Source organism: Falco biarmicus, chromosome 10 (assembly GCF_023638135.1).
Source record: "Falco biarmicus isolate bFalBia1 chromosome 10, bFalBia1.pri, whole genome shotgun sequence".
Taxonomy (NCBI): Eukaryota; Metazoa; Chordata; class Aves; order Falconiformes; family Falconidae; genus Falco; species Falco biarmicus.
The window spans coordinates 22660694-22687420 of NC_079297.1; the positions used below are offsets into that span (position 1 = coordinate 22660694).

General features: G+C 40.9%; 1 protein-coding gene across 1 annotated transcript in view; it reads left to right on the forward strand.

The window, feature by feature from the left end:
• Positions 1-8408: 8408 nt before the first annotated feature.
• Positions 8409-26727, forward strand: part of SLC17A6 (solute carrier family 17 member 6) — a 33494-nt gene continuing 15175 nt past the window's right edge. The window contains exons 1-3 of the mRNA XM_056355046.1: positions 8409-9225; positions 12158-12410; positions 13621-13739. Of these exons, the coding sequence (XP_056211021.1) occupies positions 9140-9225; positions 12158-12410; positions 13621-13739 (458 nt within the window). The 5' untranslated portion in view covers positions 8409-9139. The remainder of the gene's footprint in view (positions 9226-12157; positions 12411-13620; positions 13740-26727) is intronic.

Consider the following 26727-nt stretch of genomic DNA (forward strand, 5'->3'; position numbering starts at 1 on the left):
AAATATGTAATTAAAATTCATTACTCCTGAAGGAGAAATCCTGGAAGAGCTAAAGACATCAGAACTGGTCACACAGAGACTGAGTCACACAAAAGTCAGTGGGGTCAGTTTGGTCCAGATGGAACTGAGTAAGTCAGAGGCATTCCTTGAAACATTTGAACTTACAGCTAACTATATCCAGAGGAACCTGGGAAAGACGGGGAAGGACAGACCGGGAAGTGAGTCAGAACTCTGCACTTAAACGTGTGGATCTGCCTGTCCTTAATCTGGTATATCTATATATAAAATTCAGGTGCTAAATAAGGGTCCAGAAACACTACCCATTTCACTTTGTGCCTGTAGAGCCTAACCATGCCCGAGCAGTGCCAATGCAGCATAGCTGTCAAAGCTAGTATCACCCCATGGCATTACACAGCGCACTTGGAGACACACCTGCATCTAGAGGAATCAAGTAGTTAATCCACCAGATGTGGGATGATTTATTTATAGCAAACAATAAGAAAAAATAGATACAAAATACTTACATTAATCATCGGATTACAAAATGAAATGCACATGAAGCCTAAGCTTGAAGGTGTTCCCTGTGACATTTAGAAAAGGGATCTGAATTGACAACTTGGTATTTTTAGTTACATTAAGAGATCACAGATGTTTTGAAATGGATGGGTCAAGTGCTTTGGGCTAAAGCTAGCTATGTCCTACCCCAATCTTCCCCCCTGCCCTGTGGAACACAATGTAATCACCATTGAGCTCATTAGCAGTGCCCTAAAATAAAGAAGAGATTTTCCTCTCATCTTGAATTATGTGCTGCTCTAATGTTTCCGGGAGAGAAGGAACATCTTATTCCCTCAAAACCTTTTACAGTCTTTGGTTTTCCTTTGTATCTTGTGGTAAGAAAAAGAACATTTGGACTTTTCTGCCTTTAAACCCATGGACATGTTCTCCAAAGAAGATATCTAGCACCTGTAAGTATTTATTGTAAGTATTTATTGTATAAAAGAGGTAAGACCTTTGTGGTTTATGGAAAGCAGAGAAATTGTTTCTCAATAGATAAGTATCAAAGATAACTTCCATTATTAATGAAACATGAGATCAACAAAATCAACAGCATTTAACGTTTCAGTGTAGTTTTCTAAGGAAATGAGACTCACACTTTTGGGGTTTTGTTTTTTTTTTTGGTTTGGGTTGGGTTGGGTTGGGTTTTTTGTGTATGTCACCCTTCATAATCACTTTTGAACCCATTTCAGTCAAATCTGCCAGAAATGTAAAAATGCTAGAATTAAGAGTTCCCTACAATTTTCAGAAAAATAGTTTACTAAAAGCAGTTTTGTAAAGAAAAATAAGAGACATGATAAGGGAGCAGGAAAAGGCATGCTGATGACTTGATAGGAACTAAGGACACTGACAGAAAATCATTAGGGAACGCACAGGGGAAAGCTGGTGTTCTCATAGATTCTGACCAGTGCCTGGTGTGAGGAGAGAGGAGCAGAAAACTAGAATTACTGAAGACAAGAAGCCTCAGGGAGACAGAAGCATTCATTCTGATGCTCATAGAACAAACAATATTTAGGTTTATATTATAAATAAAATGAAGGGCTCTTTTGATTAAAATACTAGTCATTTGAGGATATGCTGACATTGCTAGCTTGGATTACTGTTATTCGATGCAGATGCAAACATATGATGTAAGACACACCACCACCCCAGACTCATTTTCCTATTTTGGATGCAGACTGGAGACAATTCTGTTAGGCTGATTCTAAGGAAATGTAAGAGAGGAAATGTGATTACATTCAGTCTCAAACTCATGTGATGGTTGTCAGCTTGTCAAGAAATAAAACTAAAGAAGGAAATATGGGATGAATGGAAGCCTTCCTCAGTGAGAAACATGGTTCTCATGGAAAACATGGAAGGCATGAGAATAATTTCCTGCAGATTTCATTAACCCCAAACACCAACTAAAGAAACATGCTTCCCTTTTTTTTTTTTTTTTTTTTTTTTGTTTACTACACTTGTACACGCTGTCTCAGTATCCTTCTACACAGAAAGGCTGTGATTTAGCAGTTGAAAATACGCAAGTGTCCTGGAACCTGTTCTGGCAGGGTCTAGTGTTGAAGGCAAAATATGCTGGCTGGCTGTATCACCAGCAAAATACACTTGGTGGGTATAGATTACTAGAGTTTTATGTATGTGTTTCTCCCTAGAGAAACCACTTTACATGTAATAGAATCTCCATGCATTCGTCCTACAAAGCATTTTATGGATTTTGGTTTAATTTAGTCTATTGACAAACCAATATTTGTCCTAAGGAAGAATTATTCTCTTTTTCATAACAAAAAAAGAGTCACGGAAAACCTGAGTGACAAATTCAGGCTGTGGTATCAATCCCAGACCCAACATCGTAGTCCACGAGTCTGCCCACAAACTCAGGTATCAGTTCCCTGTTGTACTAAGCACAACTATGTTCCAAATATCTATTGTGAGTTGTATTACGTTGTTTTTCCCCACCAGGAATAGTTTTCTGATCGAATGGTATCTTTTGGTATCTCTTTAACAGTTCTAGCAAATGAATGCCTACAATAGATTTAAGCCCTGTTCAAATCAGTGTGACCTGTGGTCTCAATCAACAGAACTCCTCTCCAAACTTCTCTTAATACATTTTAAAATAATGTTAAAAGACAAGTCAACAGAAAAGAAAGGACTACTGCAGCCTTGGAAAATCTGGTTCTGATTTTCTAATTCTGGCAACAAAAAGGCACCATAATACTCCAGTGTGTACATTTCCCTCCAGGCTTTCCACACAGTGAAAAGAGACCTATCACTAAGACCAAACTGACTCTTGCATAAATGCCTTGCCTAAGCTGTTAAACAATCCAGTGATGGACATAATGGAACAATAAAATACTGATAGATTAATGATGATATAAAAGGTCATTAACCAACACATTAATGAAAGATAGGATAATATGCTGCAGTCCTTGGCTAAATTTCATTGTGGGTAATTGCATCCCACTCACCAAGTGTTGTGTAGCTTTCTTGTGTACTAAGAGAACGGTTACTCTGGCTCAGCCCCAGAGGTAGGTGCATTTCTGTCTGTGTAACATGACAGATGGCTTGAAGTCCTTTGGGATCTTTTGCATTTAACTATGGAGCAGTATAGGAATTCAATGGAACAGATGTTCCTGTAATATCTGGTAGGAGGATAAGCATCTCCATCTACTTTTAAGATTAATTTATTCAATGCTGTCAAATTTCTTTAGAGATATACCAAAAAAAAAAAAAGAAAAAAAAAAAGATTTTTAATACTAATATCATTGCTTTTGTAATTTAAAAGGCATTTGCCATTGGGTGGATTTTTATTACCTTTTTTTTTTTTTAATCTAGTTGCTAATGCTAAAACCAAGTTAGATTTTAGACAGGAAAGAGAGGACAGAGGAAATAAATAAATCTTTATGTAATGTAATGGGAAAATTTCCAGCCATTTATTTACCATAAATTTCCATATATGGTAACTGCAAATCACCTAGTGGTTGATTAGTTTGGGTTTCTCGCAGTGAAATCCGCTGGATTTATGTGCTAGTAGACCAGAGAAGTGGACTGCACTGCCAGCGCCTTAATGGCTGTAACCACCAGAGGGCTGAAGCAGCAGCTTCAACAGGATAAGGAACCTGCCCTGCTACGCAAGCCAAACACACCGTGGATTATCTGAAAATATGCATTGCCATTAGAGTTAATACCATGAATGGATATGCTTAAAAACAAGGTATTCTTTAACACCCAAAAGTTCAGCTTTCAGATGCTTTTATGGTTTTTCCTTTTTATTTTTTTAAATGGCCATCGTTACCATCACAGAAAGCAATAGCTGCTTTCCGAATACTGGAGTTTGTAGCCAGTCATTAGAGTATTTAATCATCTGTGTTAGTGCAGAGGTTTCTGGGCAAATTGCCTCCTGTTCAGCTTAGAACTAGAAATCACCCTGACAAACTAGTGTGTGACTTCTCTCCTCTATTACGTATCATTTCTTGTGCTTATTAGGCTATTGGCAAAGCAATATAATAATGTTCTAGCAACTGAATGGGGGCATCTGAAAGGCAGGTGCCCAATTTACAAGCTCTAAGTGTCGTATATCACACTTAGCTGAGGCAGTGGAAAAGCTACACAGCTTTGCTTGACAAAATCCACATAGTTTATGTTGCATATGCAGCCAGCTTCCAGCTAGGTTTTTCTATTTGTCCCTGTGATCTTGGCCCAAAGCTCCAGATTTCTATTCCCAAGAAACATGAGCTGGTTAAAAGTGACCTTCCATGTCTATGTTCTGCACAGACACATGCATTCTTTAGCATGTTTCAGCTCAAGCCTGTTCTCTTTGGGACACAAAATGAGAAAGATCAAGAATCTTCACACCGTTGTAGAGATACAGAACCAAGATCTGATCCAACACCTCAGCTTCTGCCATGTTTGTTTTGTAGTGTATAAATTACCAAACCAGCCCACAGTTCAGGAAGTTAAAATATCATTCAAGATGTAAGCAACACAGATCAGGAAGAAAGAGAAAGAAATTCTGTGAACTTCTAGCATTACTGCACATTACAGCTGCTCCCTTCAACAGCACTGTGTAACGGACTTCTCAACAGGACGTAATAACGACACAGTGCACACAATCTGGGTCTGGAGTTATATTTTACAAAAAAGAACAAGGACATTTTGTAAAACATGTGTTTAGCCACTGTTGGTTATACCTCCAAAAGGCAAAATCATCTATAAAGTATTGATAACCCAGCTTTGTATAGTTTTAGCTGGGGTTTGGGAATCTTTACAAGTTGGAACGCAGGACTCGGCATAGACACGTCTTTAATGTGTCAACGCATGGACACTATATCTAAATCCTCAAATTGCTCAGCTGTGTAATTTTTTAGGAGACCTGTTCAGTTGTTGCTGTGAATCACCATGACCCTGAATGATAAAACAAAAGCCCACCTAAGTTGTTCTAGGGAGTGACCACAGAAACTTTCAGGGAGAATGAGGAAACTCCTGGTTTAAAATGATCTTTTTGTCCCCCTTTTCTGCCTCTTCACTCAAGGGCTTGGCACAAGATTTTATGTGAATACTTTTTTTGAAATATTGAAGACTTATTTTCAATAGATACTTCACTGAAGAATAGTTCACAAAGCTGTTGCTTCTTCCAGACAACCTCCTTCCTGGTGACCTGACAAGCAAGATCATTATTTTGGCACTGCTTTGGAATTTTGCAGTTCCCTAGACCCAAAGAAGGTAAAAAGTTGCTTTGTTCTTAAATCAACATCCAATTCCATTAGATTCAGTGGACAGCTACCATAACTAGGAGAATTAGATCATAATTTCAGAGGCATGTTTATGCTATGCTCAGTCCCAAACAACTCTGTATTACAGACATGCATTTAATGGCATAACTAAGATTTTAAGCACATAATTTATTTCTGAAGATGATGCTGTTATCATTGAGAACAGTATTTTGTCACCTTTGAGTAGATGGGGAAAACAAAATCTCTTGGATTTTATCTGTATGACCATATATGAATTTAATGTAATGCATACATGATTATTTCTCAAATTGGGTCATAAAATACATATTCATTTATAATGTTTGCATGCATGACACTAGGGAAAGAGTAAATCCACACTGCAGTGTATCAGCAGCAAAGATAAGGTCAAAAATGGAATTTAAATAATCCGTATTTTTAAATCACTGGTATGTATCACTGATGAAAATTTTGGGTTGTTTGTTTCAGCAAGACTAAAACTTAGAGAAGAGCAATGTGTATTGCTGTTTTGACTTTGTAGTCCTCTAAAAGGTTTATATTATATTTAGACACTATTCTGAGGGTTATTGTGGAAAATTTTGAGAGTAGATATATAGCAATAAGAAAAACCGAGAACCGCATCTGTAATTCTTCATCTCTTGCAATTAACTTGTTGAAATAGGTCAGTTAGAAACTCATAAAAAGGAACTATGTATAGAAACAAAAGGGCAGGTAGGGACTCAATCCTTTAACCTTCACACAAGAAAAAGAATAAGAAATCCATACCAGGTGAAGAGAACTGTATTTAATAACAAGGTTTCAGGATTAAACAATAAGCTTTCTGCTCTATGTGAAAAATTGCAGGCATCTGCAGCATCCTGCATCATACCATATCGTCCCGCAGATATTCTTAGAGCTTTTTCAGAGCTGCAGTTTTTCACTGGGTGACTTTTGATTGCATCTCTTTCCTTCTGGTCAATACGTGAACATTTAGCAATGATAACCGGACTAGAATTTTCTGTGTAATACCCTATTTCACCTGCCACTGACACCAGTGGAAAGACTGATTTCACTGGAGTTTGAATTAGGCCTTTTGTGAGAGGAGCCTGCCTGTCACAGGTATGCTTTAGGGAAATAATTATTGATAACAATTTTGATAACATATATTGATGCTATGTGCTGTTTCTTCTAGAAATAGCTTATTTTACCAAGGTTAAATAAAACAGCTTATTTTAACAAGGTTAAATAACTGAAATACAATGTTAAAGAAGCTGACAAGTCTGTGCATATTTTATAACACTAATGACATTCGCGTTCTACTGCTCTTAGTGCCTCATGTGAAAACAAAACAGCTGAACTTGATCAGGATGGGACTCAGTAATATCTGGATATAACATGTGACAGACATAAAATTTCTACTTCAGATGGCTACAGTAGCAGCCTAGTCAGTACAGGGTTTTACTATACCAGTGTTGTTTGCTATTCTGTATGTTTTATCCAATCAAGGACTAACTAATTCTTCTCTAGTAAGAGTCTACACCCAGGAATAACTCATCTGGCCTTTAAAGTAATTTTCATGTGTTATGATAAATTATTTATCTTTCCCAAATAAGTCATCATTTACTTATTAAATGTTATGATTTTACTAATAACTATTGCTGCTACTTAGTGGCTATAGCATTAAAAACATGCTAGTGCTGTGCTTTCTAAAAAAAGGGCCAGCACTCCTATGTAGTGTGCAAATAAACAAAGCACCCTTGCCCTGCAAACAACAGTCTCAAATTCCAGCTCAGAAAAGTGCTTGGCACTTTCCTGAAAGGCTTGCATTGCAGAATCCAATCCCATCTTATCCCCGCTAAAAAATTTCCTGTTCCTGCTTCCCCTCAGAAAAATCTCTTGATACAGGTTTCCTTTGAGCATCTGCAATGGCACACTGGAGCCATGAAACATTGGGAAGACTTGCTTATATAACTGTGCAGCTTTGCATGTACTGGGAAAAATCCTTTCAGCAGCGTAGTGGTAGTGAAGATGCTCTACTGAAACCGGTGCTGCAAACCACATTCAGTACCTACCATGATTTAGGAATCAGCTCTGTGTTCTGATGCTAATTAGCAACATGTCAATTACATATGCTTTTAATCTATTTTCTAGTCTTGTACTTTGTAGTTCTTTCACAACTTTGAAAGGAAATATTGAAATTCTGCAAGGATTAGTCATTATGGGAATTTCAACATTAAAATAATTGGTCTTTCTTGTATAAATGTACTTTGCTGCCATAAAACTTCATTAACCCTCCGCCAGAGGGCAACAGCAGAAAAAAAAATTTATATAGATCCGAAGACGTTTCCATCAGGGAATTTCACTTCTAAAATATGCTGTTTACATTTTGTCACCAACTAGGCAGGTGAAGTAGCTTAATAATTTTAGAAGGATTTGTTTAGAGCACAAGTTATACATTTTTTTTTGCGATTAACAAATCTACACAAACTTTATGATTAACATGAAACCTAAGAGAAATGCAATGGTTATGACTTAAAGATACTACGTTTTGCATCTTTAATCTACTTCAGAGTGATTAAAGTAGGAAATTTACTGCTAGATTCTGGAAAGGAAAATAATTATGTGCAGAATATGCCCAGCTCATTCCAGACCTGTAAATACCACAAATCAAGTCTAAAGGTTACGCTGGCCTACCCAGAGGTATGAAAGCAGAGGACACAAAAGAGATGGAAAATATTAAATGCTTAAGAGAAAGCAGTCCCTAATGGATGCGTAATATGATATAAAATAAGCTGTGCGAGTAAACAGGGATATAGAGGTAAATATACCTTTAGAATAGATGTTCTCTATTTTTAGCAAGAGCAGCATTATTTGCAGTTGCTGCCGTGTTTCCCCAGAAGCGTGACTGACTGCACGAAGGCCATGTCCTTTCTCTACGCCAGCAGCACAAACAGATCAGCGACGCTGGCCCCGACGTGCGGCAATCCCCGCGGAGCGGCCCGGGGCGGTGAGCGGCCCCGGGGGGGCGGCGGTGACCCCCAGCGGCCCCGCTTGCGCCGGTCCCCGCGGGGGTGGGCGGCCGGGGCGCGGCTCCCCGGGGGCTGCGGAGCGCGGCCCGCCCCCGCGGCGCCGCGTGGGCGCGGCGCTGTCCGCGGTGCTGGAGGGACGCGGCGCCGGCGGCGGGGCGAGGCGCTGTCCGCGGTGCTGAAGGGACGGGCGCCCGGAGGGTGCCGCTGGCCTCCGCCGCCGCCTCGGGGCGCGACCTGCGCGGCCGCGGTGGGAGCAGCGCTGCGCGGGTGGGCGGGCGGGGGCCGCGCGGCCGCGCCAGGGCTCCTCGCCGTCCGCGGGATTTAGCCAGCGGCGCCGGGGCGCGGGGTGCCGCGCAGCTGTCTGCCTACGGCGGCGAATCCCACCCCTCCCCCTCCAGCTCTACAGCCGGGGACCCCGCCAGCGCCACAGCGAGATTGCTCTGAACCGCTCCCGCAAAGGGATCTCCGTCCCCTCCCAGCCGGGCATGGCACTGCCTCCGCCCGCCACCGCGGCACCCTGCAAGGCCGAGGAGAGTTTCTGACCGCCCTGCCGGGAGCCCCGGGGGTGCCTGCAGCGGTCAGGCTCCCCCGCTCGCTGCCTCACACAGGCGCGTCCCTCGCCCTCGCCCCCCCGGCTCCGCACGCCGTCTCTGCCTCTCCCTCTCTCACACACACGCGCACGCTTTCTCTCGCTCTCCCTCTACCCGAAGGTGCACTGATAGCCATTTAATGAGGGGGGAAAGTTAAGAGATTAAACCAATATGAACCATCGTTGCTCGTAGCAGTGCCCTATCCAGAGCAGAGCAGAATCCAGCGAGCACCCCTGCAGGAATGGAGTCGGTCAAACAAAGGATTTTGACTCCTGGCAAGGAGGGATTGAAGAATTTTGCTGGAAAATCGCTTGGTCAACTCTACAGGTAAGACTGAGATTTCTTACAGGGCTCTACTTCCCAGAAATAATCGGAAGCTTTTCTTAACCGCCAGCTGCTGAAGGAGGTTGAATGCTTTGGGGAGGCTGGTGGCGGAGGGGCTGGGAGGTGTTGAGATACTGCTGATATAATCTGGATCCTGGAAACTAGTGCTGAAGCTACTCAATATGGCACCCTCGTAACTTCTCTATCTGATTCGTAGATGGTGTCAGTAAACATGCAGCGAAAGATCTTTCTCTCACAAAACAAGGATCCCATCTTGAAATCATAATCACGAGAGAGCAGCTCCCTGTATTTTTGTTCTGTGTTAATTCTGCGATGCAGTCACAGGATCTTTCCCCCTGCCCTTACCAATCATTAAATAATAATAATAATAATTTTTCCTGGTTTCGATTAGTCTTGTCCCTTGTGTAATTTGTCGTCAGAGGAAGATAAACATGGAGATGTATAAATAATTGATATCCGAACGATTTTGTTTTCTCCTGAAGCTGAAACATATAGAGGCATGTGTTTAATTATTTATCCGCCTGCTTGAAGAATCATCCACTCGTCTTATAAGTAACAACTGCAATTGCTAAACTCAAAAGCATCATTCAACAGTATGGTTTTGTGTGTACAGAACGTTTCTACCATCTTCGAGCCCTATACGCACAAACAAGCCCAAATTCTCGCATACCTAAGAAGTGTATACACTAAAGTTGACACACCGTGCTCCATCCAACCTGGCGACTTCGGTAACCTCCAGGACGTTTGAGAATGGTCTGTGAAATTCCAATGTATTTCTGATTGTGCTCTCTGCTAGAAATTCCCTCGAAGTTTGGGGGTTGATTGGTGGGGTTTATTGTTTATTTCGTTGGTTTGGTGTGGGTTTTTTCCCCCCCGAATTACAGGTTAAAGGTAACTGCGGATTCATCTGCCTAGGGTAGGTCACGTAAAAGTCTTTTTTTCCATACCTATGCGGCAGTGTTGGGCACAGGCACAAGGCTGTTCCACAGCATGAGTCACAACTTCTGCTGCCATTTTCAGGAAAGGGGACATATCAGTGAAGTGATAAAGACAAAATCGAGATTTCCGTTTTAGTAGCAAGGGTACAACTTTGAAAAGCCAAAAGCAAAACCAAAGCCATTAATAACGCAGTGAATATCCTACAGGTTTTGGTCACATTTAAGTCATTTTCAATAGTTAGAAAAAGAAATATTACTAATCCAGAATAAATGCTTCAAATATAATTAAGGAAATAAATATGTTTTTCTCCCTAAAAGATTCTACAACATATAAATAAAAAGATCATGTCTACTGCTTTTTATATAGTCATATAGAGAATAATGGAGAATTACAATGTTTGTATTTCCCAGCAGAACTCCGTTTGAATTTTCCCCTTGATTAGCAAATGCGCGCTTTACTAATCTTCAACGCACGGGACTAAGTACTTTGTTTCCGATTCTTAGAATTAAAATAGGTTTTCTGTCCCTGACACATTGATTTCTAATGTCTTCCCGAAGACAAGAAGCCCATTCAGGGAGAAAACACCTCTACAGCACCCTTTATTCTCACGAACGAATTTCGAACATAAAACCACGGTGTCCTGTTTTATTCACAACTTTAAGACATTTGTTAATGCTGAGGACTTTAAGCACGGAAATAATTCTCCCAGCAAAGAAAAATCGGGAAAATTTCAGCTGAGCAACTATTGGGGAAAATCTCTGTGTTTTCTCCAAAACACGAAGAAGCTTTTGAGCCTTATTCTGCTAATTGTTACTGCCCCATTAGCCGGATGAGTTAACCTCAAAGAGGTGGTCCTCCGAGAAGGTTTCCGACGTGAGAAAACACTCCGAGAGCAGGGATGAGGACAGCGGTAGGAGAGACCAGGGTGTCGGGAAATGGTCACATATTCGCTCTATAAGATGATGGAGCTGGGCTGGAAGCAATTAGTTTTTCTGTATTTTAACTATCTCAGTGACTACAAAAGAAGATTAAGATTCAGCATGGGACACTTGCTCCTTAAACCCGATCTTTCTTACTACCGACACGGCTTTTTAAAAGCTTTTCCACCAAAGAAGAAATAAAATGAAGTGTTCTAAGTCACCTGTCATGGATGGCAGCGTGTTTTATCCCCGATATTTTCCTGTTGATTCGAAATAGCTGCAAATAAGCATTCCCCTTCAGATTCCTGCACATTGTTTTCTAGGAGATAGGATAGTCATGTAAAAAGCAGGGGGTGGGGGACAATGAGATCGACTTTAAGCTGATCTGGGAAGGTTAAACCTACAAAGGGATCACAGGCTCGCAAGGTGTAGCTGAGCAGATGCAATCTTTTGGAAAGACTTCTCCGGAGATGCCAGTTCTCTGAAGACGGTCATGTTTTCTTCCACTGCATGTGACAGCCATTTTGCAAATCTAAAATAAGTAGCAATATCGCCCCCCCCTCCCTTTCTGCTAACATTCCTTTTGTTCCCAGACCTGAAGCGAGATACACACCAAGATCATCCCCCCCCTTGGTTTTTCTAATACAGCAAGGAGGGAGTAAAACCTTCGCCAAAAGACTGTTTCGGTTTCCAGGCTATGTCTCTTGGGCTCCCCAACATGGCGCCTCTGCAGTGGTTACAGATGATGTCTTCTTAATGCGTCCTACATTTTTAAGCAGAAGTCTTTAATGATAGATGAGCAATTCTCAGCTAGAGCTCCTCCCTGGGCTTCTGCGGCGGGGTGGCGGGGGGGAGTTGGGGATGACTAATCGTGACTCCCACAGGTCATTGCTAAAGAGCAGTTGAAGGTGAATGGAAAACAAGCACTAAATCCTCAAATCAATCCATACCAAGCCAAAGGGGCGGGGGGAGCGGTGAATTTAAGCCTTCAGCTACCCGAAGTGGCTGTGCGTTCAGGCGCCCAGGGCTTGACTTTCCCTTCTTGTGTCGGGCAGAGTCCTAGAGAAGAGACAGAAGCCCGGGGACACCATCGAGCTGACAGAAGATGGGAAGCCCATGGAAGTGCCGGAGAAGAAAGCCCCGTTGTGCGACTGTACCTGCTTCGGGCTGCCCCGGAGGTACATCATTGCCATCATGAGTGGACTGGGATTCTGCATTTCCTTCGGGATCCGGTGTAACTTAGGAGTGGCCATCGTGGATATGGTCAATAACAGCACCATACACCGAGGAGGAAAAGTTATTAAAGAGGTGGGAACCTTTCCCTCGTAAATCCCTCATCCTCCCAGTACAAGTCCCAGGTCAAGCACCTCAGCGCAGGCAAGACGGGCTCTGATGGCTTCGCGGCGCTGCCCCCCTGCCGCAGCCCGCGGTGCTCCCCGGTCCCGGTCCCGGGCTGTGTCCCCGTCTCCCGTCCCTTCCCGCCCCGCCCCTCACTGCCCAGCCCCGCCGCCACCCTTTGTAGGAGGGAAACACCGTTCTCGAGAAGAAACCATTTCTACCGATTATTCCTATTTTTCCTTTTCGGTTATCAGCTCTATTTTGAATTACTAATTTGCAGACACTATTTTTTCTTTTTCTTTTTCTTTTTCTTTTTCTTTTTCTTTTTCTTTTTCTTTTTCTTTTTCTTTTTCTTTTTCTTTTTCTTTTTCTTTTTCTTTTTCTTTTTCTTTTTCTTTTTCTTTTTCTTTTTTTTTTTTTTTTTTAACCCTCTCCCCGTTGCACACAACCTGGAAAGACGCAGATATCTCGTCAAATAGCTGTAGGGGATGAGGGACGGAGGGCGCCGAATAAGCGGGTGCCGGCGGGCGCGCCGCGCTGTAACGGAGCCCGGGTGGTTGTGTTGGAACGTTTGCAAACACCAGGGTGGCAGGATTTGCTTTGATAAAAGGCGTTCAATGATAAAACCCGGGTTAAAGCGAGTTATAGCGTAGTGAGAAAGAAGCGAATTCTAAATACAGAAGGGTGTTAAATATACGAGTGGGGAGATAAACGCCTCCAAGCTACCCCTTGCACAGGCAAGGGGGGGAGGGCAGGCGGCAGCCCCCCCGGCCCTGACGAGCGGGGTTGTCCCTGACAGCCCGGAGGAGGCAGCCCCAGAGGGGCTGAGAAGCAGCCGGGGGTCCCGGGCACACGGGGCTCTGGTCACTGCTGGGCCAGCCCTGCCCCTCTCCTGTCCGGCGGGCACGGACGGGGCTGGGTTTACTGCTGCTATTGCGTTTGTTTTGCCGTTTATTAATCCGGAGTATATGCTATGGTGGGTCAAGGCAGAGCGAGCGGCTTCGCCAGGTGCCCCGCGTCCGTGTCCCGGTATCCCGGCCGCCGGGCGCCACCGCCGGCGTTAGAATCGCCCCCTCTGTTGCCCGGTGTGATGCTCCTGCGGCTGGATGCTTTAACCTGGCACGATTACAGCCTTCCTCTTCTCTTTCTCTCCTTCTCTCCCGGTCCCTTGCACTGGAAGAAAGCGAAGTTCAATTGGGATCCCGAAACAGTTGGCATGATCCACGGCTCTTTTTTCTGGGGGTACATAATCACCCAGATCCCCGGAGGGTATATCTCGTCCCGGCTGGCAGCTAACAGGTAACGACGGCCTAAAGAGGCCCGGGGTCCTGGACGAGTCGGGGCGGGCGGCGGGGGCTGCGCGGGGGGTGGCGGGGGCAGCGCGGGGGGTGCCCGCCGGCCGCGGCCGCTGACCCCGGAGCCGGGGGCACGCCAGGACGGGGGCCCGCCGCAGCCGGGGCTCCCCCGCCCCCCCGCCCTGGTGCAGAGGCAGTTAAAGGCGGCAGGAACACGTCCATGAGCGGTGGGATAGTGCGCTGCTCACCCTTCTTCAGGCTACCTCGCTGTTCGCGGGTTATCTCGTGTTGGTTTCTTTTCTCTTTAAAAAGCCATTTAAAGAGGTTGTGGCAATGATATTCCAACAACCTGTATGCAGAGGCAAATTCAAAGGTTCATTGTTTCATCAAAGCTTGCGAGATTATTTTTTTTCCCCATGATTGAATGAAATAGTTGTTATGATTTTTGTTTTAATGAAAAGGAAAACCATCAGCAGGAATTTTCCATTAGCGCACAAATGAACTTAGAATGGTCGAAAAACATGTTTCAATGAGACTTTCACAATGAAAAGAAAGTGCAGATGGTGCGGGGACTTAAGGACTCGTTTCTATGGTGTCTGGCAATTTTTCAAGCACCCAGGGTGCGATTCTACCTGTTAATTAGATCCACTGAGTATTCAAGACACATGAGGCTTTCACATCCACGCTTAATGCCACAGGCTCATCGTTTGCAGAAGTAGCGAAGGTCCTAGTGCCACTCTTCAAAACAGTAACAAGCCAAGTGCAAATGGGTACTAAAATCAGCAATCCATACCTTTAACTCTTCTCAGGAGTGTGCAACATCAAAGGTGGGCTTGGAAAGGCAGAGACGCTTTGCCTGGCAAGCAAGCTTCCTTGTGTGGGTTTGAGAAAGAGGGAGGAGAGGGGAGCTACGGCAAAAATGCTCCCTCCAAGGTAAATAACTTTTAGACAGAGATCTACATTACAAATGATGAGCAGTTACTAATGGAGAGATGTTCTGTAACTGAGATAACCCTAATACCCCTCCTTTTAAAGCAAATAAACCAAACTACAATGCTTATTAAAGTGGGGTATCCATTGCCTGTCTGTTTACAAATGTCAGCTTTCTGCTAGTGGTTCAGAAATGTAAAAGGCTATTACAAATAACAATTAACAGCCACTTAAACGGTGCTTTTCCTTTTCTTCCTCTTTCAAGCATTTTTGCATCTTTACATAGTCTGTAACTTCTCAGGACTAATTGGAGTTTTGCTTGAGTAAAGACTGCAGAATTTGACTCAGAGAATCAAAAAATGTGTCTTCATTCACTGGTGCAGCATCAGTAAAATCATTTGAATCAATCCAGATTTAAAGTGGTGCCACTACAAAGGTTTGCAAGACAATGGCAGGGACATTCCCAGGAAAACTCAAATTTTCCTTCTCTTCACAAATATTTACATTTACAACAATAAATGAGCCCTAGTTCCAGTTATTGACCTGGGTGTATTTTAACTCAGCAATTTTCACAGATTAGTGATTAGTTATTATTTTTGTGGAAGCCTCTGAGACAACTCCAACACAAGGCAAATGACCATGTAAATCACAGATTTAATTAAGGAACTAGCTATGACATATGTGCCAGTAATTGCAAATGGTAAAATATGGATAGTGGCTGTGATTTACATTTAGTTTGCAGATAAGAATGGCTGAGAATATTCCGGGTCACTAGATGTAGTGGTTGGAACAGCAGGACATTGAGGAGGCCAAAACCCAAGTTAGTTTCTGATGCTACATATAGATTTTGACACCTACATGTTCAACTTGAAATGAACAGGATGACTGTAGGGTAAAGTGGCACCCAAAATAGGGTGCAAGCCTTGATGTCATACCCTTTCTAAGAACTGCAGGAGAACAAGTCAGACAAGTGAGTACTGGGGCCTGGCATCGGTAGAATATGAGCTACTATAAAAGCCTCTGCTGATATACATGTCTCATGCTACAGCCAAAACTGGTCACTTTATACTTTAGTGGATGACAACCAAGTAACGTGTGGTGGGGTTTTTTTTGTTTGTTTGTTTGTTTTTTTTTTTTTTTTTTAACAAACCTCGTTGACTATCTTTGTGGCATTAATGGTTTCCTTTGAAATCAGACCAAGTCTGAATTTATACAGAAAAACAAAGTTCAGATGTACTCTACACACAATAGACTCTAGAACAGCATCACCAAATTCAAGGAGGTGTGAGGAACTCAGTCTTGAGTTCCAGAAAAAGGGAGATATTTTAGGAGATAAATTTCCTGGAAGGGAAGGAGATAGTGATTACATGGAAAAGATAGCATGAATGAAAAACTGACTGTAGGTTGCTAAAAGGAAGGAAATTGGGAGGAGGGTTAAAGTGTGCTTTGTGAGCTTAACATGTTATTGCCAGGGAGTTGCTGGGTGTATGGCACATAACATTAAGATTCAGGCTGGCAACCAATTATAGAGATTCATTCGACATAATGTTAAAGTTTCACTAAGGTATAAAATACAGAAGAAATTACCTTCCTGGGGTATCAAGAAATCTTTTCTACATAAAAAAACTTAATTTCAGGCTGGACTGAAACCCTTTATCTTAATTCTGCCTGTTTTAAAATGCTTACTGCCAATCAAAAACTAACAACCCTGAGCTCTGAACTCTCCAATGTTATTTTCTTTAACTGAGTCTGCCAATGGGTAACATTTTACTGAGATCCTTTGCTAGCTGTAAATCTCTAGGCTGCTGCTGCATGGTTATTCTGTTCTGCCTTCACCCACTGCTCTTATCATGCACAGCTCCCCGTTACTGCTGACAGATCAGATTTAGTGATTTACAGATTTACAAGTAGTAAATAGAGTTTCTCAGAAATTTGCACTTGATAGCTAGGATCTCAAGTTATCTCATATTGTATCACTGAGACTTTTCTGTTACAGTGTATTTTCAGACCAACACTAAGAAAAATGCTTTCTTTAATAGAGGTGTGTTTACAGTGCTGTAGTACCAACAAGGTCAAACAAAACTGTCTTCAAAAACTCCAGAGAACATTCAGAAACAACACATCTTCTGAGCACTTAGATCTCAGGTGGTCTATAGAAGTTCGGCTGGTACGTTACAAAGATCAGTGCTCCTGAACACTTTCAAACTCTACTGACTTTTGTAGGAATAGGGAACCTTCAGAGCACTGCAGGACAATGTAATTTTTCAAAAGACACAGACTGGGCCTCAGGTGCCCCCTCATTTGTAATCAGTGAAGCTTTAAACTTGCATCCCTTGAACAGCGTGTGAAAACAGAAGAGGAGTCCCTTTTGCCACAAGAGGCTAGAGACCTTTTCTCCCAGCAGAGGTTCTGCCTCTGGAAGATGTTCTATGCAACCACAGCAGACTGGGGGAACAAAGGAAACGCAATGCAGAGTCCCATGGGTAGGGTTTATTACAGCTATAACTTTTTTTCAGGGTTAAGTTCTCAATGAACAGTGAACAATTAACCTTGACACCAATTAAACATGACGCGATAATGGCAGAGTGGTGAGCAGGCTGTAGTAGTTTAGGGAAGGCATTTTGTCACATGGACATCCAGGTTTGAAACGCCTCTTGGTTGCTTCTCCTATTTGAACACATAGCCTTACACTAAAAAAAGCGCCCTTCTCCCTCAGCCGCAGTATACTGGGAGTAGAATTCATGGTCCCCACAGAGATGTTTACGTAACTATCTTTATCGAGAGAAAATCAGCTGTATTTCAGAACTTTTTAGACTGTAGGGGCAAGAGTAGACAAGCAGATTCCAGATATGAATCCCCCAAAATATAAATGTTTATTGGTTACAATCCTTTCTGATTAGTAACCACAAGTCTTTCTCTTCAAAATGTTAATAAAGAGTGAGATAATTTTTTGTTTTTTTGGTTGTTTTTTTTTGTTTAGATTTTTGGGGGTTCAGAGCTATGTTTTTCACTAAATCACAGTGGATTTGACCTGGTGTAAGCAGAATTTTCAGAAGGAGGGAAGTAAGTTGCTTTTGCATTGTTTAAAAGTATTTTTCCCTGAAAAATGTAAGAAAACATTAAAATTCAAGTGTGATGCCCTAATACCATGTATCCACGCTATTTAATCAGCTGAGCTATTACTCATAATGGCGGTTAATGCCATTTTAAACCACATAAATCTCATTTGAATGCTTTTAAACTGCAAGTTTTAATATCAGCATTAGAGAGGCTCCTGCCAGAGAGGTTGTCATTATATGATCATGATACTATGTGAACAGGAAGAGTATGAAATTCTGCCAGTCCTTCAACCCCACCTAGTCTGCATTTCTACTTAGTCCATGAAAAGAACTCTTGCTAGGGCTAATCAGAATTCATCTAACCTTTACAGATTTTAAAAAACAATCATCATTCTTGGTGACTGAAATCTTATTAAAAGAAAGAAAAAGAAATTCAGTTTTTTGGTTCTTCAACTCTATAATTAAAAAAATTGATTTAAATGGAATGAATTTAAACATCAGTGGCCAAGATGTTTCAATGTTCTGAAACAATGCAATATCCTGATATGAATTTCAGAAATGTCATTTAATGATTACATTCTTTTGTAGTATCTGAACAACTAAATTATAAACAGAACAGATTTTGCTGTTCTGATGCATCCAAAATAGACAACTGGAAACTGGTGCAATTTTTCTTGACTTTGAGCTCCTCCAGGAAGGTTTATACTATTTAACTAAGTGAGTGAGTTGGCAAGCACTTCAGACCTCAGGTATATTGTGTCATTCCCAGAATATGCCCCTCTATATCTCTGCCTGTACACTGTATAGGGACCCCAGGTTACTTGGGGTGTTGGCTCCAGTTATCATGTGGTGTGATGAAACCCCTTCTTTTTGTGTTTCGCACAACCAAGTGAGTGCCTGTAACTAAACTAGTGATATTACCACATTGGGAGACTGATGATTAACTGGTTAGTGTTTATGAACCCTTCAAAGACTGAGATACTTTTATGATACTGCTGACTATTCCTTAAACAGGATCTACTGTGATCTTTACACTTCATCAGCCATTTCAGGATATGTACAAATGCTGATGAGCTTGCGGGTATAGAAAGGACCAGACAATCAGATGGTATGTTAATCACTATTTGCTAAACTGAATTCTGGTCAATATATATGACACTCAAGTGCAAAGTAACATCAGGGAGTGGGGAGCCACCCTCTAAAGCAGTCACACCGAGTGGGATTTTAAGCCATGCTGCACTAGAAAACCATCATGTGCTTCCAGCATGATGCTCTAATAAGAAAGTCAATGCAATCCTGGGATATTTATTTTTCTGTATTTAGTGCAGCGAGTGTATTTAGGTCGATGACACTAAGCTTGGACTGTTGTGGGTAATTTCGGTACATACATGATATGAGTGTCAAAAAATTAGAGACTGATTTAGAGATCATTAATTACTTAAAAGATGACAGTATATAATATCACATAGTGGAAGAAATAGCAAGAACTATGTATTCAGGATATCAATACATAAAAAAAGAGTACTAAGAGGTAATTTGTTTACAAAGTATGCATATAAATCCACTGGAAAAAATTGCCGGGTATAAATGTGTGCTTTAGTTCCTTGGAAAGATATAATAAGAATCAGTAAATTGTAGCCATAGAAATGAAAAAAAGGCATAAATATTAACAATAATGACTAAACACCAGTTGCCCAACCAGAGAAATTATATGCTAGATTCTTCTTTGGGTGTTAAAGTCTTACATTGGAAGTTATATTTTAGCCATTATAAAATGTTTTCAGTACAGGGATGACTAAGGAAAATATAAGGGATAAGCAAGTGAAACATAAGGGTTAATGCCATAGGGAATGTCATGCTAGATGACCTTAAAGCTAAGCACTTGTTTTGTTTTTAATCTAGAAATAGAATAATTTTATTTAAATTAATATTTCCTATTTCACATGCATTCTACTGTGAAGCTACAGCTGTCTGCAAATAAACTACCTGCTGTGCTGTCACACATACATGGAAAGGTGTGAAACTGTACTGGCTTTTACCACCTCATCTCAGGATAATTTAAATGTCATTATATTTTAACTTCTGACACACTCTTTAAAAATTCTTAAAAAATCATGCTGGAAATCTGTAATAAACCCCTTGTCCAATCAAAAGCATTACCAAAATGCTGTGGCATTATTTCCTCATTGATTACCAAAGTGAACAGTTTAAATATTTGCTGTAAATCAGGAAATTAATGGGTCATTGTTAGATTACACAGGACAGGAATGTAATTCCCAAGTTTGCACTTAAATATTTAAAACAGAAACGCAGGTTTTGGTTGTATGTGCCAAGTACTTTTCAAAAATAGATCACAGGCTTCTTTTTGGTAAAACAAACCTGAGTGACCATTTTATCTCATATGCGTGTACTCAAATATTAGAATTTTCTTACACAAAGAAATACAAAGGGCAGAATAGAATGACAATTTTTTAAAAAATAAAGTCAGCATATAATTCTGTGAGAATGACCTATATTTCTTATTATCTGTTAAACTGCAAATCCTGGCACCATTCACATTAAGAGTCGTCACTACATAAGTATACTAGATTTCTTTACAATATTATTATCTCTCACCTGTGTTGAACCCTTCATCATTGTCACATTCTAACCTGAATGAAAATGTATAAATCAGCCTTTCACTTCAAATTCATCTTTGTTTTCAAAATGCCATTCATCTTGTTATTAAGGCCTAAATCCTTCTTCCCAGCAAGTAATCCAATAGGATTATCTGCATGAATAAACTGAATGGTGTTTCAGATGACTGTATGTCAGTGCATCTCATCTCAGAGACCCAAAGATTGTCGCTGAAACTGTGTCATTAGTGCATCAGTGAAATCAGAATGTTTTTTTCTAACACAGCCTTAATGACAACAAGCATAAAAAATGTCAGGTAAAGTATTGTTTAGGAATACAAGTACAAAGATTTCCTAGAACTTTACATCTTTATATTTTTCATTTTTAAAAAGAGGAATTATTCACTCTGCTTTAGCAGGTAGACACATTGTGTGTTTTTCTGATTTGCAGAGTGTACAATTCACAGCATGACCAGGGGATTTGTGGGTGGTTAGACAAGAGCCAGCCTCTGAACTTCTGAAGACTTAAGATGACCTTGCACTATAAGAGAGAACCCCCAAAGCTGTACCTGCCAACCCCACCTTTCATGTTCAGTTCAAAATCCTGCAGATTAAACCGGGCTCCAATCCCAGGCACTACTGTTGGGTTCATCTGTTTCCAGCCAAAGAAGCCAATATTGTACAAAAAATCCAGAAGATTTTGCCACCCTACTGCATTGCAGGGTCTTTTAAACACCAGTCACTGCAAGGAGGGGACTGGGGAAATATCTGCGGGTGGCTGGTACCACTGCTCCCTCTGCCATATGGCTCAGGGTCCTTCCATTTTTCTGTCATGAATGATGAAGCTGTTTTCACAATTTAATGATGCAACAAGGGATTTGGATGGGGGTTTTGGTTGATAAAAGGGGGCCTCAGATGTGTGACAAAAATTAATAATGTACCCAAGCCCTTATTATACTAGATTAGATGGCGGGAGGTCGGCTTTTACATATTAATGCTTGATGAAGGGCTTATAATAGGATTTGGTATGAAGGGCACACAGACATACACATACCCCTCCTCCCCTGTACACATATGAATGAAAATAACCTATTTTATCACATTTTAAGAAAGCCAAATAACACTGCTATACTATGGCTTCTGGCCACAGACTGTTATTAAAGAGGATTGGTTTTAAGCAATTCTCTCATGAAGCATGTTCAGCCTAAGACTGGCACTTGGGAATAAGTGTTCCTCTCTAATGTCAAAGGTAGCTTATTCGATCTGTTTTGCTGGGCAGCTGAGTTCATCAACCACTCTAATATTCATGGCATAATCCCAGCTTTGTTAGACCTATGCCATTTTATGCAAATTAAAGGCCAGATTCAGAAAAAACCCACTATATTCTGTCTATCATTTGTGAAGCCATAAACTGTCAGGCTGAGCATTTCACAGGAATATGTCTACAGTAGAGGGGTCAACAGAGTCATCAACAAATTAGCCTATACTAGAGAAAAGTCAGAATGATAATATACGTCATAGAATAGCCAAGCAGTGTCTCCCTATACCTGGTTCATTTTCACTTACTCCATTTCAAATACATAAACAGAAATAGGATTTGTCCCAAGAAGGGTGAGCACCACGATTACAGACTGAAAAGACAACTAGAGTATGAGAAATATTATCAGGAGTCTTTAGGTTACAAAGGAGACGAACAAGTGACATGATAGGTACGTGATCAATAAACATCAGTATAGGTAATACAAATATTCCAAACAAGCGGTTACTTACAGTTTGCAGTCGAGGAGGTAACAATTGATGTACAGGGGAACAGCTGAAAAGAAAACAAAAAATTGTCACATGATATTACCGAGGAAAATGATCCCTTTCAGAAGTCAGTCAGAGCACTGTTTATATTTACATAAATTGGAAGCTAGGAAGTCATCATTAATGGTGTTACATTTCTAGCTTTCAGGCAACCCTCAAGCAATAACATTATCAGCTAAAATATGATTTTCTCTGTTACTGAGAAGTACCTCTATAACTCTCAGATGACAAATGTGGACTTCTGGAACTATTTGGTTATAGAATGGCAGTAATCCTCAAGATACTAAATGCAGAGAACTACATTTACTCTTGACAAGTTATTTCAGGACTGGATATAAAAGTTTCAGAATTTGGCCCCGCTTGCTCAGATATAACTAACAAGAGCGGGATAATGTCTGAAGTTGCGACTTATTTTTGCATTCCATCTTCCTTTGATCCAAATCCTTCAAAATCAGTATCTGTAGAAAATTTGCTACAGTTTACATAAAATTACACCAGATGCTTTCAGACCAATCTGATAAAGAAACTTATTATTTATTGGTATTATATCACCCAGATATGTCAGTACTGTCAAATAACGTCACTCCCGGTTGTCTTCCAGGTCCCAAGCCTTCATGAATCCATACTGCATGTATTATACCTCATAACCAGAATCCCTTTCAGAGGGGAAAAGACTAATCCTCTCTGAAACAAAACCCACATATGCTTCTGACATAGTTCATTCCAGATGCTCTAGCCAACAGATATCCTTAATCACCTCTACCTGCTTTGATACTTCACCCCAATACAATATGTACCCTGGATTTCATGCAACAAAACTGCTGTTTAGGTTGTTGCATAAAACCACTACTGTCACAGTCGCTTTGTTCTGAAGGCATCTGCATTTGCTTTGTGCAGTCCAGATGCAATCAGTTGTAACATGTGGCCTATATGTCAGAAAACACTCCACAAAGCAGTACAGATGTAGCTTTTGAGTCCAACACATAGCAGTTATCCTCCCAACCAGCTCCACAAAACATTTTGAAGTTAAAAACACAGATGATTTCATTGATAAGTGTATTATATATCTCTACATCAACAGAGACAGTTGAATCACAGCCCAAGCCCTGGAACGTGGTATGGTAATTTGAATGAGAAGGTCTTGGTTTGAAACATGATCCAGCAGATTACATACTTAAAGAGCAAGCCATCCCAAAGCTAATGAGCTAGAAGGAATGAGTCAGAATTTTATCTAGACATATATGGATATAATGAGTGTAAAATGAAACCACAGGTTTGAGAGATTCCCCAGCTGAATTCAAACAGGAGAGAGAGGGTTGGTATGGCTATCAAATGTATGAAGAATAAAGAAGATGTGGTGAATTGGGCCTGGCTAGCTTAGTGATCCAAAAGAAAGAAAATAGGATCGCTACTGGGGTAAACTGCAGATTAAACCCGCTAAAAGAAAACAGCATGAGTATAAGATATCTACTGGATGTAGGAAGTAACAAACTGGAAAAGCCTCCAAAATAAGTAGGGCAAATGCTAATTACTTCTGAGATGGAACCTGATCTGCTTATGAAAGGATGATGTAATGCACTTGCTGGTAAAAGCAACAATCAGAATTTAATGACCCAGGAGTCTTTTACATTCTGCATCAATTGCAACGATGCTGTCATCCAACAGTGCCCAAGTTCTTAATAAAATAACACTGAGATACCAAAAATAGGTCTGTGAACCCGCAATGTAAGGTGCAGCCTGAAAACTATTTAGGATTTTGGTTTGACATGTACAAGTCAGTGGCATTGGTGGGGCCTGGAGAATGCAGAAGGTTAAAGGGACTTTCTGTTACTGGTACACAATTGACTTAGTCTCCACATGGCACTTTACTCTGGTGCTTGATCCAGTCCTTGTGTGATCTGCTTTGCTAAAAGACTTGAATTTTTTGGGATTTATTTATCTTCAAAGCTGGCAGATTGAATCACAACAAATTCAAGTCATCAAAATGTTCATGATCTATATCAAAGGCTTAGAAGACCCTCATCACACTGGATACGGGTAGAGATTCACTTTCTAAGAAGGGAAGTGTTAACTGGCAGCTAAACCCCTGAAATTTCTATATATTCAGTCACTGCAAAACTCAAAGAAAGAAGTTAAAAAGGATGATCACAGATTGTCATTACTAGCAACATTTGCAGAAGGAAGGATTCTGAAAAACTGCTGCATCCCTGCAGGAATTCCAGCTAGCTCCTGCCCTGTCTCTCCCTAGATATTATGTTTAGCTCAAAAAATTAAGCATTTAATCCAGCCTTCAGCCTTGCAGCTCCTCTCAGACAAGAAATTCTTTGGGTTGTACAAAAATATAACAAAATCAGTTCTGTGTTGTGTTGTTGGCCTTTTGCAGGAGGTGGTGTGTCAAAGATGAATGATAGTAGGTAGAGTCAGAATAAAAGATCATAAATTTTAGCAGCCTTGAGCTGACAGAATAGTCTAAAACATCACTTTGCACAATACACGTTTAGCTGCTCAGAGCTGCTGCTGCTCTGGGACTCTCCCAAACAAGCACTGTTTAAGAAAGAACACCAAAGGATAGTCAAGACTCAGTTTATTTTTTATATATGTTTGATAAAATAAGTCTTTGTTCAGATTCTGTAAGGAGAAGGAATAGAAATAGCCAGCTCACCAACCTGAATCCAAATAAATTTCATATTTTTTAATGACAGATTTTTCATCTCATCTTTAAACTAGGTTGGGAAAACTTTGCAAGGAAAATTCATGTTTTCATTCCTTTTTAGTTTCTGCCCTTACCTAACAGAGGACTCTCACCCTAGACTAGGAAAAAAATTTGATCTTGTTTACAAATGAAGTATTTTCTCAATACAGATACTTTACCCAATAAAAATAATGTCATCCATAATATGATCAGTATTCCTGTAAACCTGTCTAGTGCCAAGGTGTGTGTCCCGGAAAGGAGCATGGGCTACATTTTCCATAGGTTTCTGTTTACAGTCAGAATAAAACACCTTAATTTGGACCACATATTCAGAGAATAGAGACATAGATAATTGTGAAATTTGTTGGTTATATTTAAAAATGGCGCAACTAGAAATATACGGAATTCTGACAGCTGAGGAATTGACTCCTCCCCATACACATATGAAAGGGTTTCAGCTTTATGGAGTCATTGTAGCAATTTTCACTCCCAGTCATTGGGGTGAAAGGATGCTTCCAGGCAGGACCCCTTGCTTTCAGATAGCACACGTGTAACCCAATATGTCACCCATCTGGCAGCCAGTACTTGGCGTGCATCTGTGCTCCCACTGTTCTCAGCTCACTTTTTGAGCTGGCACTTCTTCCTGTCGAGAAACAATAATGCACTTCCATGCAGAATGCTCATGTAATAAGAATTGTATGGAAAAGGTAGATGAGGATAGTGGGGCTGCACAGATGCACAGATTAGAAATCCAGAGATGAAAATAAATACATTTCTTTCTCTTTAGTTTTTCCCCAAGGAGAAAAATGAGCCAACTGGCTTGAAACCCAAAAAGATTAATTCCCCCCTGCAACCTCATTCCATTCTAAGCATTTTTCCTGAGATGTTAGAGTCATTTCCTTCCTCTGCTCCCATCCTAAACGTCTCTTAGTCAAATATGATTTTGCTATTATTACTACTTGTATTACAGGAGCACTAAGTCACAGCTCATGACCTTCATATAATGCCAATGTCAGTAAAACACTGAGGATCAATGTTAGATTCTGTCTTTTGGGACTGAGTCTACCAAGTCTAGAAATAGAAATAGATAAGCAAAGCATAAATCTTTGTTTCAGGGCTTCTTCTGGTCACTTACGACGACTAGGATTTACCTTTTTTTTCCTCTCCTTGACATACTACTTCGGTATTTATTAATTTGTCATCTTCTGTATATGGTTATTTTCTTCTATATATAACTACACAGTTGGAGATTTCGGGTCAGAAAGGAACTTTCCCCCAAGTCTAGGGGCTCCTGAAGGCACGTCAGGGCATTTTAATTCACTCCTGATGTCAGAGCCAAGAATGATGGCATTGTCATTGGCCTCTCCTGCTCTGTCTCTGTGGCATACTGTAGTTTTCCCAGTTTACTTTCAATCTACTAAAGCTCTTCATTTGTGCCATGGCATTAAAATATGTTTTGTGGAGCTTGAAGTGTGCCCAGGATGAAATAGATGGAAATTCAGCAGCACAGCTACATGGATTTCCTAGGCTGAGCTCAACCCAAGGGACACCACGCAGCAAGGCTTGGCTCACTCTGTAAGACATGTGAACTCTAGTGGTGGTTGTGCTCGAGGTATAAAGTCTTCTCCACAAATCCATGCCACTGCAGAAAGCATGACTGAAAAAATGCACGGCAAGGCATGGCAGTGTTAAGACTGTGTATCCTATAAGGGCCATACCTATCTGCGTAATTGATCTCAGAATATCAAGAGGACAAAGAGTTATATGCATAAAAGATGCAGTGGGGTGTGGGGTAGGAATGAACGCTCCTGAAACAGGCTGGAAGTCTTATTTTAAACAGGGAACCATGTCTGTCTGGGAATGAATATAATCCATCTTCAGTTGCAATAA